This window comes from Pseudonaja textilis, chromosome 1 (genome assembly GCF_049901715.1).
Source record: "Pseudonaja textilis isolate UNSWEBS1 chromosome 1, rPseTex1.2, whole genome shotgun sequence".
NCBI classification, from domain to species: Eukaryota; Metazoa; Chordata; class Lepidosauria; order Squamata; family Elapidae; genus Pseudonaja; species Pseudonaja textilis.
Window position 1 is genome coordinate 289,311,922 of NC_141990.1, and position 13,460 is coordinate 289,325,381.

The 13,460-nt window shown below is 35.5% G+C and overlaps 2 protein-coding genes across 2 annotated transcripts in view; both read right to left on the reverse strand.

Moving 5' to 3' along the window:
- Positions 1-3,351, reverse strand: part of STON2 (stonin 2) — an 84,060-nt gene extending 80,709 nt beyond the window's left edge. The window contains exon 1 of the mRNA XM_026712672.2: positions 3,079-3,351. The gene's annotated coding sequence lies outside the window, so the exon portion shown is untranslated. The remainder of the gene's footprint in view (positions 1-3,078) is intronic.
- A 3,574-nt stretch (positions 3,352-6,925) lies between these two features.
- SEL1L (SEL1L adaptor subunit of SYVN1 ubiquitin ligase) overlaps positions 6,926-13,460 on the reverse strand; it is a 32,681-nt gene continuing 26,146 nt past the window's right edge. The window contains exons 20-21 of the mRNA XM_026712712.2: positions 13,301-13,429; positions 6,926-10,862 (exon numbers count right to left, since the gene is read on the reverse strand). Of these exons, the coding sequence (XP_026568497.1) occupies positions 10,659-10,862; positions 13,301-13,429 (333 nt within the window). The 3' untranslated portion in view covers positions 6,926-10,658. The remainder of the gene's footprint in view (positions 10,863-13,300; positions 13,430-13,460) is intronic.

Below are 13,460 nucleotides of genomic sequence, written 5' to 3' on the forward strand. Positions count from 1 at the left end.
AATTGCAAAGTCAATTTTCATAGACTTTTTTTATTCTGTTAAATGATTTTTACCTTTATATACTGTTCTAAAAAAGAAAAAAAACATTGGTATGTCCATTTTGTAAAAAAAATTACATGGTCTGTACTTACTTTTTAACATGACTGTATAATAACCCTAAAGGGAACAAACAGCTTATCTATTGGTATGAGCTCTGTTACTGACAGTGATATTCATTTTATTAACTTTTAATTTGATTCCTTTTTGTTGAGACTGTTTCTCAAGTTCTCTCCTTCATCTTCTCTATTTCTCTACTGTATTTTCTCTCAAGCTTTACTCCTTTATCTTTCTACTAGATTTTCTAATGTCAAGTTCATTGGCGCCTGCATTCCTTTCAGGTATCTTGTACTATGGTTTCCTACGCTTTGCTTATCCAGGTCCTCAGATTTCAGCCTATCAGAAAAGGATCAAGCAACCTGAGGCTACATGCAGTCAGTGGAATCCTGTTTCATCTTAGTACTAAATTTCAGTTGTACAATTGCACAAATGTACTAGAACAGTTTCTCACTGCATTTACATGAAAAGGGCAATAAAATCTAAAATGCAAATTTAAAAACTAATCTCCTCATAAATATCACCTATGCCAGAGGTGGTATTCAGCAGGTTCTGACCAGTTCTGGAGAACCAGTAGTGGAAATTTTGAGTAGTTTGGAGAACAGGCAAATACCAACTCTGACTGGAGATTTTACACTATCCTTCTCCTGCCACGCCCACCAAGCCATGCCCACAGAACTGGTAGTAAAAAAATTTGAATCTCACCACTGACCTATGCCCAAAAGATGGGAAAGAAACCAATGCTATATATGTAACATACTGCCCCGGCTTTCTATAATTGCTCCATCTGTATATTCGTAGATATTGTACTCTCAAATTGCAAATGGAGACGTGGGTACTCTATTTTTCTTATCTTCATTTTTAAGTGCTTTGGGTTTTTTTGTATTGTGAACAGTTGGTGGGATGCATCCACAGTTTTGTGTACTTAGCCCTCCACCCCCACCCCATTTCCAAAATCAGTCTCTGATCTCTAAATATTGTTCACCACTGACATAAAATTACAATGTCTAGGATTAGTGTGACATGTTAATTCAATCAAACCCAACCGGGTTTACTCCTCAGAAAATAACTTGCAAACATGAATTGGCAACCCTGACTGTTCAAAGCCCTCTTGATCTTTCCATGCCATAACATAAGCTGAGGTATTCACTACTGCAAGCACAATACAATATTAATGCTTCCAAGTTTTTTCCCTCATCATAAAAGCAGAACTCTTCAAATGATAAAATATGATATTTGATCCTCCTTTCTTTCAGAATGCTTCTAGTTCTCGAAAATCTGGCTTATTTTGTGTTACCTTTTAAGAAAGGGATATGTATCACACATGTAATAAATGTTTAAGGTGAGGAGTGCTCCAAGATGTTTTGACACCTGAGGTACACATAACCTCTCACCCTTCCCAGTGACATTAGATCCCTTTCTCCATTAACAAAAACTGAGGGTCCTGGCTGGTATTAATATTAGATAAGATATTGCTAATTTTAGATGGTATGAATGCATAGCATTTTGTAAATTACTTGATGCCTCAATGTTGATATTTCATTTTTACTACCAGAGAAACAGAAAATTGTAGATGGATTTTTCTGCCCCAATGAGAAAATATCAAGACTGATTTTTTTAATCTATGCATCTTGATTTGGGGTCCAGAGTTGGGTGACCCTTATTGCTTTGCTTCAGGTAGAGAAATTTAAAATATCCTCCCTCTTTGTTCTAAATAATACTCCTATATTAATTTAGGAAACAATAGTTTTACCACTCCCGCATATACTGCATTCTATTTTTTACTACATGCTTTTTTCTATTTAGTCCATTACTAAATCCCATAAAACAACCAATACGAGTTATAAATTGTCTTTTCAATTTTCTATCCTTGAAAATGCCAACTAAAATATGAATATGCAAGCAGATTTAGCTGGGTTCATTAAGCATAAGAGTAATTGATGCATTCAAAGCAGGAGAATGGCAAGCAAGACATATTGTGAATTTGCAAATGTTGAAAGCTTCATCTCCACCCTCTCCCCGGGGTTATTACGAGTGCATTCTTTTAGAAGAGGCTTTAATTTGTGAAATCATCCTCAGTCATAACCTCTTACAGGGAGGGAATCCAAGTAACATCCCCTTCAGTTGTAACTCTCCCATCCCTGTCTTACACTTGCTTGAAAATGTCCATTAAGAGCTGCAGGGTGGGTTTTGATTGGTAGAGCAGTTCTCTGGCAGCACTTTGACAGGTGGCTGGGACATATGATGGAAATATATTTATTTCTTCTTTAAGCAGGTCGTTTTCTTTTAAACTGCCCAGGTAAAGATCTTAAGAAGGAACGCTTGAATGTGGCAGGATGCAAAACAACAGGATGCAGTTAAGGCTATTCTCATTTCCTTAATAGTAACTCCCATCAGGAGCCTGGGAGTCCATTGCATTGTACAAGAGGAACATTCGGGTGGAACATTACCAGGCTATGACCAGTGCCTCAAGACACCAGTTGACCACAACTCACTCCTCACCCAAGCTATACACAAAAGTGCTATAATCTCGCACTGGGCTGGGGGTGGTGGTAAAGCGGCCACTCTGACTTCCCCATGCCAGCCGCCGAAATTATATTTTAACGGAGGTTTGAGAGAGAGAGACCAGACCGCACTCTTAACTCCGGTCACCCTTCCTTTCGAGCTGCCCGCAGTCTTAAGCGAAGGCGAGCCAAGAAAGGGAAGGGGTAATGAAGCGGCTATTATCTGGTCTTTGTTCCAGCCCGCCGCCGAGCGATGCATTCTTCCAAGCACGCTCGGGTCCCCTTTGATCCATTTCAGGGATTCAGAAGAGGGAACATGGCCGTGGACGTGGTTCTCCTCAAAGGTGAAGCTCCCTTACACCACAACTGAGCAAGGGACGCTGAGCAGATACGAAGAGGGAACCGTAGCGGACTCCTGGCTACGACTGGCCGGGGATCCACCACCTGCTCGTTGGGTTCGTAGAGGGAAAAGACAGATTACCTGCGGAACTCCCTGCAGTTTGACTCCCTCGCTCGCTCCAAGCACGGAAGAGGAGATAGTGGACCGCGCCGGGGAAAGTAGCACTGAAGTAATACCAAATCTCCCTACAGCGGCAAGAAAGGTAAGCGACAGGCGTCAGCCCCTTTGGAAGTGGGAGAGCAGCTCCTTCTCTCCTTCCCACCCCCCCCACCCCTTAAAAAAAAATAGAAAAGAGCCAGAGCTTCTCTATTGGGCCATCTGCCGAGCCGGCCGGAGGAGAGCGAAAGCAAGCTGGGATTGGCTGAAGAGGGTTGTGGGCGTGGAAAGTTGCGTATTGGAGGCGGTTTGTTCCCTCCCTTGGGCTGCCAGAGTAGTGTAACGTGGGTGCGCTGGTTTTAATCCTTTGCACGGATACACAGATGTGTAATAATTTAGTACCACCATTCTACAAACGTGCGTTAGCTATAGCTCTTAAAGATAAACTTAAAATGTTGTTTCTGCATTTTCCGGAGGGCAGTCGAAATGGAAATTTACTGATTTCAAGGAGCAATTGATAAAAAGACCTTACTTTTCATTACAATAGTCTTCCTGGATTTCACTCACTTAGGTCCAGAGCAATTCCCTTTGGCATGGATTTTATGACATTCTATAATAACAGTGTTAACATTTATTTTCACACATTGCCCCAAGTCACAATGTAATTCGTTTGATTTTGACACAGCATATTGCATTAAACTAACCACTGTAGCAAGTAAAAAATAATTGATAGCTTATATGTGCAAATCCAGACACTGAAATGCACTTTTATTAATCTTACGTTCCAATAATAATAAAGAAGCCAATGTGATTAGGAATTTTATGTAAATTATGTCAGACAACATCAGCTCCAGTGTATTTGTTGCTTATAAGAAATCTTGCTTTAATATTTTGTAAGTTGGCCTGAGTCACCTGTGTGTAAATTGGAAAGGAGGGGTGGAACTCTAGTTTTACTGGACTAGGAAGAGAATGAATATGTTTTAACTGCAGCAATCCAGGGTAAGTATAGTACATAGAAAAAATTGTAAATGATTTCTGCATATCTTTATTACTTTTGACTACAGGTAGCCCTTGACTTACAATCAATTATTTAGCAACTACTGAAAATAGTGACTTATGACTGGTTCTTAAACTTACAAACATTGTAATATCGCAATAGTCATGTGTTTAGAATTATAAAAATACTGTATGCTATTGAATTTTAGAGCAAAAGCTTCTTGTTATATCTAACTATTGAAAAAAGTTGAAATTACTTTTTTTTTATTTTTTCCTCATTTTTGGATTTTTCCTTTTTTATTTTACCTTTTGTAGAAATTTAATAAAGTAACACACATACACATACACAGTCACTGCAAGGAGATTGGTTGCCATATAAAATTATATACATAAACCAACAAATTATATATGACAAGGAGGAATAAAATTTGAACCAGTTTGGTCTAGTGGTTAAGGCTAGAAACCAGTAGTCGGAGTTCTAGTCCTGCTTTAGGCATGAAAGCCAGTTGAGTCACTCACTCACTCTCTCTCAGCCCAATTCACAGAGTTGTGGGGAAAATTGAAGGAAGGAATATTAAGTATGTTCATCGCCTTGACTTGTTTATAAAAATAAGAAATGTGGAATAAAGAAAAAAAATCTACAACAGTGCTGCCCAATTTTTAATTAAAGAAACCTACCATATACAGGAATATATTCAGTGCTTTTAAGATGGACAATTAACAATTACCTGAATTTGATGAAAATCTAAATCAATGTAGTACTGTTCCTTTAATATGGTCAAAACAATGATAAAACCAACAGGATTAGTCTATGTCCTGCAAAAAACCCCAACAACTTTGATATACTTATTGAGATGGGCAGCCATATATATTGAGTAAATAGATAAAAAACATAAAAAGCATGGGTTGAATATATATCTTTTTTGGTACAATACTTTTTAAGTAGTTAATATAAATTTTCAGTATCATTTACTCAGAATAGGGCAGGCACAGCTATCGGTCTGTTATTTGATAAACTCAACTGTGCAACCCAATACTTCAAGGTTACTGAGGAATACAAAAATCAAGCTACAGTATATATTTCTTTTCTTTTGAGCCAAGACTCTTTGACAGTTCTTTTCTCAGCCTCGACATTGAAGTGTACCTGTTTTACGTTTACATAATGATTCTGTCTGACTAAAAACAGCTCAAATGTGAGTCAATAATCTGGGTAGTTCATGCTGGAGAGGAGTTCAGATTTGAACAATTTCTCCTCAAATGTACAAGCTCATGCCTGTGACTTTGGGAGCGGTTTTTTGCAGATCAATAAAACAAAAAGAAAGGAGTTATAGAATTAGACCATATTATTTCATTCTGTTCAACATTAATTCATTTTTTCATTTTCCATTTTTTATTTTTTCACAGGCAAAAATTATGAACTTAATTCATTTAAAATACACACACACACACCACGCAGAGCACAATCTAGGCAAGAAATATTCTAATTATTTTATTGGAAATTTAAGCTAGCTCTTATTTCTCTTTTAAAATAAATGCAAAATATCCACATTATATTGCAATTTCCTTTTAAAATATCTCAAATCACTTTTAAAAATGTGATTCCAAAAATTACTAATGTCATGAATATAAACTAACAATGTCAGACTAGGAAACAGAAAAATGAGCCCAATAACTCACATCTAGTTTATTCTGTATGTAAAGCAAAAATAAAAAGTGGAGATGCTAAAAAAACTGAGTAATGCAAAATAAACAGCTTTGTCACTTATTTTAATGACACCTTTATTAAGGGTATATTCAGTTTAATAGTTAATATTGTCTATTTTGTAACACAAGTGCTGGATTATGTTAATACTACTGAAATATTTTTAAATATGTTTCAAAATAAGTTGGAAGTAGATTGGGATGGTTATGTTTTAGTGAACCTTTAGAACTATTGACGTACAATGATTTAATTTCTATTTTTACCTCATGCAGTGATTGACTGGCGGTGCTGTTCATTGTGACAGGCAACTGACTTAAATTTGTCACCAAAAATCAGGTTAGGGACTTGTTTAATATCACAGCAGCACTGTCATGGCAATTTCCCTAAGCACGTTGAGTCTTCCATTATAGTATGCATTAGAGTGGTTGCTCTTACAACTATCTAACAGAAAACAGCTTGCCTGAAAGCACTGAGGTCTGGCCTTATTACATTATGGCTCGCCTATTTCAATCTGGTGTTACAAATCTGCATTATTTCTCAAATACTGTTTTCTTTTTAAATGTAAACTCTTTGAAGTATAACAAAACTTTGTAGTAAAGTGATATTTAAAGTTATCAGGAAGGCTATACTGTAGATAAATGTTTGTTCTTTAGAGGGAATGGGAAGATTAGTATTGTACAAAGAATTTCGTTCCCATGGTGACTGCTAAACAGAGCATACACCCCCAAGGGTTGTGAATGCCCACAGACATATGCTGCCAGAAGGCAGTGGAATGTTCTTTGCCCATTCTTATGCTGGAAGCTGTTCTTATGGACATAAACTGCTTTCTTTTGTCTAGGCTTATTTATGTATATTGCAGGCAATACAAAATATCACTACAAATGATACATATATAAAAACAATGCTCACTTATTGTTCCAACGCATTCATTGGGTACGAAGTACATAAATACATAATTCATAGCAATTATGTTATGAACCATCATTGGCAGGCATACATGATGGCATGTATATTTTAAGACTCAATGAGAAAATAAACAATGGATTACAAATCAGTATTGAATTTGAAAGATGGGAATGTACTGTTTTATCAAAAATATCTTTAATAAAAGGCAACACAAGTTCACTTACAGCATTCATTACAGGCCAATCACCAAAGTGGCATCTTTATTTAACAAGATATAATACAAAATGAATCTGTACATTTCTCTATTAACAGATTTTGTTTACAGCTATATTACACTTTTCCAGCCTTTATGCTGCATCATCTTAAATACAAAAGAAAATTTACAAAACCCCTTATACACACTTAGCAATTTATCCTTTTGCCAATGCATGTCAATCCAAGCCACACAGATTTATTTCCTTTCTGCAAATGCATTCATTCAAATCATACAAATTCTTTGAAATAAAATTCAGTTTATTGTGCTATTTAAAATATTAAAAGACTAGAAGGGCCTGACATGGGGATCATTACAAATAGCAAGCGGAGCATTTTGGCTCAAGTCCAGCTTCAGATAGCCAGGACTTGCAGCATGTTTCTATCAATATTAATTTGCACTAAAGCCTTGTGTTCAGACAAATGCACCAAGCTTTCCACTCGTATCAATTGAATCATTTACACCAGGGATCTGTGGCATAGAGGTACATGGTCTTAGTATAATAGTGTTGCATATGCAAGTGCTTGCACCTGCTTGAAACCTTACAGATTCAGCTATTGGATCTAAAAGTGATGGCTACACCTTTAGTGGAGTGTGGTAAATTTGATTTCTTAAAATGCAGAAAAACTTGCTCTCAGGTTTCTTACCACTATTAAGGAACAGAATTAATACACTGGAATACATTCTCATAGATCAATATTCATTCTCATGCACAGCCACATTACAAATTCTAGATTAAGATGCATTTATATTACAGAGGAGGAATGCAGATCCTAACAACCTCACCAATGTGGTAAAATGTTTGCCATAATTTCAAATACTTTTGACTAAATCCTCAAAACAGTTTGGCCTACACAGAATAAATTTTGCCATACATATGCATAGCATGTTAATGCAGCTAACAATCTGAACTGTAATGTTCAAACAGTATATAATGATATTCCCCAAAACATTCTTCTGATATTTTCATTTGGTAAAATAAAGAATATTTTTTTTAAAAAAAGGTTGGGTAAGAAAAATTATGAAGTTTAAACAGAACTTTAGTGCCTACTATAAACCAATTCTATGTTCTAATCCTATTTGGCCTGCTATAGCCATTTTGTTTTTATAATAACAGCCTTTAAATTCCAGTAAGTTTAGAAGAATGCCTTTCAATTATAACAATTTGTATTCAGAAATTTGATTCCTGTCAACTAGCCTATTTAGATTAAGTTTAATTAACCCTCTTTCAGAAAGTAAGTGGGTTGCTTTCTAAACTACTGCATATTAAAATTTAAAAATTAAAGTCTCTTCCTTAGCATCAACAGAACTAAAGTACTTCTGTTCTGGTAGTGTTCATTTTAATTAAAAATAAATGGTAAAAGTTCAATTAGAATAGATCAGAATAATCAAAGATACAATTGTCTAGGCAAACAACCTGAAAATCTACAAATTCTTAAATCCCTGAGTTAGCCTGATGCTTTTCAAAAAGCACATACAACTTAAATATTGATGAGGCAACACTAAAAACAGGAAGCATGAATATTGCTTAACCTGACTTTTGAAAGCAAAAAGTCAAAAGGGTGTAAAATGTGGCAATTTTGTATCTTCTTTCAAGTGCTAGACATTAAGTGAAATTTAAGCATATGGAATCCATTGTTACATTCCTGTAATTAAGGAGCAGAAATAATAGCTCATCATAATAGTTAAAAGTAATGTCAGAAGGAAAAGTCATTGGAAATTTTTCATCATTTTGAAAAATTACTTATATTTCAGAAAAAAATAATTTCAATATGATTTGGATTTTATTTATGTTAATAAAAGTTTCTGGAGGTCATCACCAAAGAATTTATACACAATACACACAAGGGCAGACCATTATTCAAACTAAAGACTTGGGACATTTTTTCCATTTGCGCCTTTTATTAGAGAAGAGGCAAGGTTTCTTGAGACAAGGTTTTTTTTTCTTCTGAAATAGCTAAGTTTTCCACAAATTATTTAAAAAAAACTACAGTCCAAATATCTGAACAGATTTTTGTTTCCTTTTTTTGACATTTTATATTCATTGCAAGAAATTTTTCATCTTATCCAATGTGTACAATAGAAAGTTCTGTCTACACAACTACCTTTAGTAATACTGCTGCTAAGACACATGCCTTGCTGTTAAAACAGCTTCCTGTAGATATAATCAAGCCTGTTAAAAATATCCTTGTATTTTAGATTTATGCAAACTCAATTTCTGTCTCCCCACTTTCATTATAAGGGGACTTTTGTTGTTCCTGTCATGTACTCTAAACTTACACAAGGGAGCCTACTGATATATACAGAAGTTGCATACTTCTTAAATGCACTTAATGAGGTTTAGTTTCCAGAGAACAGCATTTAATTATATTTCTTTCTAGGGTACTCCAGATTATATAATGCACTAGTAGCAAAAAGTATTTTTTTAAAATTAGGCCTTCAGCTAAAATCTGTTGTTTTCCTAGTCTAGTACTTAAAATCTTCATAAATTAATATTACAGCAAAAATGTTATTTTCATGACATTGCAAGGGAAATTTTGGGATTAGATTTTCTACTGCAACTCATATAACTCATCACTGTTTTGAAAATGTCCATGTTTCAATCCTAGCCATGCGTTCTATTCCTATTTTGCAAAAGTTTAAAAATCACATGCATTCTACCCAAATCTGGCATAGCTGTAAGGTTGTTATAAAACAACACTGTTAGGATAGCCTACCATATGCATACTCACTGACTAGTTCTCAAAGAGCCATGTGCAGTATAACTAGAGTGCATATTTTAAAGAGATATGTAGATAGCAGTTACATTAATAACACTTACTTGCACAATCTTCAACCCAAATAAGTCTGAATCATAAGAATATATTATGATGGACTGAAAAGCAAACCAATGATATCCAATGAGAAAATACTTCAGAAAAAAACCACTGAAATAAAGAGGATGATTAACACTGGTGTTTTTTCAGCCCATTGCTTGGATAACCTTGGCATACTTGTGAAACAATAAAAAAAAGGAAGACTAAACAAGCCGCCTTGTATACTTGGGAAAAGATATACCAGAAAGATTGAGTGTGCATAATTCAAGCAAGTCTGAATGCTAAACAAAAAGGTTTCATCTTATTTAAATAGTCATTGCACAAATGTAGTTCGTATTTTAAACCTGACCTCTAGAAAGAGTAGCCCATGAATATATATTTATTTATAACTGGTCATTCTAAGTTAAAGCATCCAGACCCTCATGGCTGATGCCATTACAAAGGTTTATGTTGGTTTCAAAATAATTGGGAGAACCGTAAAATAATCACAATCACAAACATCTGGAAAAGACAACAACCATTTACTATAAAGAGCACAAGGTCTAATGTTCTCATATTAAACTTAATATATTTCTTTTTGAACAATCAAAAGCCAGTTGAAAAGGGCACTGAATGAACTAAATATAGTAGGCATCACTTTTGAAGTAGCACACTTCTTTTTCACAAAATCTATTTTGTTATTCCATTGGCACTGAAATAACATTCCACTCCATTTCAAAAAAGATGCATATCCCTGAAAAAAGGCGTAATTCTAAACTGCTTTCTCAATTCAATACTTTTCTGAATCTTGTGTGCATGTATCTATTTGATCTGAGTGGGACCTTTGTCATAAGATCACAAAAAGAGTCCTAGCTAGAAATTCCAGTTCACTTTGTTGAATCTCCAGCTGCTACTATTGGGGTGGCTGGGGTTCTGGAGCAGGTTCTTGAGGAGGTACCGCTGGTCGTGGCCCCGCAGGCCTTGGGACTCCTTGATGTTGCCTCTGCCTGTAAGCTATTACTGTGCCCAAAAGTAAAGCAATGATGGTCATGAGGTAAAGGTCCCACTCAGGGCCGAAGAGTTGGTCCATGTCCAGGTGTGAGAATATCTCCTTGACCTAAATAGAAATATGAAAGGGGGGCAGGGGGGAGACACAATTAATTATTATAGTGTAACCACAATGTGTATGAAATTCCTCATGGTTTCAGCATCTTTCTAAATGACAAGAGTGCTATGTTTGATGGATAATAACAGTGCAGACATAGACATTTGATAAGGGACTCATTTTTACAAACATGGGAGAAAATTTAAAAAAAGCATTATTTGAAAATACCAAACTGGATCTCACCTATGGAAGCTATATTATATCCAAATACAAGGGACATTTAAAAAATGATTAGATATAAAGAATTGGTAGATGAACAGGGGAAATAAAAACACTGGATAAACTAAAAGAACACAAGGTAATATTAAACTGGTGGGTATATTTGCAAATTCAAACTAAATTTAAGAAAGATGTAAAGGAGCTAGGGATAAAGATTTACAAAAATTGGACCAAATCTTGACAGTCAAGGATATAAAAATAACATATAATTATTTACTGGAGGTAGAACTAGAGGAGGAAATTGTTAAGGGACCAATGATTGCCTAGGTGAGAAATGCGGGTCATAATATAAATTTGGATGAGTTGGGAAAAGACTTGGACTGAGAACTGGAAACTGACTTTGTTGACGGAATTTAAAGAAAATCAATATAAAATGTTTTGCAGATGGCACTTAGCACTGGCATGACTGGTAAAAATGTATCCAACCTTGAAACCAGAATGCTGGAAGTGCAAACAAAAGAAAGGAACGTTTTTCCATATGTGGTGGCAATGTATAGAGGTCAAAAAATACTGGAAGAAAATACAGAGATGGCTTTTTGAGATTACAGAATATAAATTGAATTTGGAACCCGAAATATTTTTATTAAGTATGATCAAAGGAAATTTGAGTCAAGATAAAAGATTCTTATTGTACACATCTTAACTGCAGCAAAAATCACGTTAGCACAAAATTGGAAGAGTGATAAAATATCACCAGATGAAGTTTTGATTCAAAAAATAATGGACTGTGCTGAACTAGATAAATTCACTATGGAACTCAAAGGCAAAGAGGATCAAGAATACTATGCGACATGGGAGAAGTGGTACGAATGAGTGAAGGATAAGGATAAAAATAATGTATAGTCACAAAATAAGAAACATGTATATACAATGACACAATAACTGTTAATAGAAATGAGATTTTTGTATTTTTCTGTTTTTAAAGAATATTAAAAAAAACAGTGCAGCAGAAATAATTCAATCCTGGTACGTTTGATGCAGGAAAATATTTAGTTTCAAATTTAGAACAAACCTAATAAATGAGTTCAGATCAGTCACAGTTAGGTGCAACTGATGCCCAGAATGTTTTGATTGTTCCAGATTTGGGATAAAACATCTGAAAGAGGTGAGACATGTGCACATGGCCTTCTCTTTTCTCTACAGAGCAGCTGCCAGAGCAGTGTAGGCCTAGTGTTCTCAGTATATCTCCAAGTTTTCCTTCAACTGCCACCATGGCTCAGCCTGCACATACGTCTGCGCATATGTCTGCACATATGCACTTTCCTTAACACTAAGAAGGAAGCTTCCACTAAAGCTGATCTCATATGCTGGTCATCCCCTTCCTCTCTTCCACTGATTTATGTGCCTGTCTGCCTATTCTTCATGCTGATACTTCTGTTGATAAAAATGGGCTCCTACAATGGCATATTACACTTTCCTTTAATTTCCCTCCCTCTCTTTGGCTGTCAGTATTCTTTGGCTTTTTCCCCATTTCACCCAAGCCACTTGTGCCTAAAACAAATGACACACTTGTTTCCTTCTGTGGACAGGCTAAAATATGCTATTTTGCTAAAGCTTAATAGCATTTTATTTTCATGCTCACAAAACATCCTGAATGTCTTCTGGAAGGATATACTGGACTAGATGCAATTTTCATACTCTGCGCTTTGATGGTAGGAAAAGTCTCGGCTGAGAACAACTTCCTTCTCAAGTTATAGTTCTTTCAGAGGACTTAATCTGGAGCCCAAGTTGAAATGAAATGTGTTCTGAGGCTAGACAATTTTTGCAATACTTGGAATAGCATGTTTGGGTATCAGAAAAGTTTCTCACAAGGATAGTAATTAGAACAGCCAGTTTTGTGCAGTACAAGTAGTCCTTGGTTAAGGATCATTTGTTGAACGACTATTCCAAGGCACAACAGTGCTGAACAAGCGGTACTTACAATTGGTCCTTGAAGTTCTGGCTAAACTGAATTGAAATCAAAAGCATTACATCTGACCAAGAAATACAGAGATTTCACACCATTACGATAGAATGTAAATAAAATTCAAAATATTTTCTCAGGCCAACCCTAGAAACTGTTCTGTTAAAAACCATTTATATTTTAGGTGTGTGTATGTATGTGTGTGTGAAAGAAAAGCTATCACTACTACACAGATTACCAAATAACCATTTTCTTCATCATTACTTACATTGGTTTCTTGCACATACTGGAAGGCATAAATAATTCCTAACTTGCAAAGTGCAAGGAAGACAGGAACCTGAGCATCAGGACTAGCATCAGCTGCCATATCATAGAAGCGTTTTGCAAGGTGAATGTCCTACAACATATACAATACATGACATTTGCAA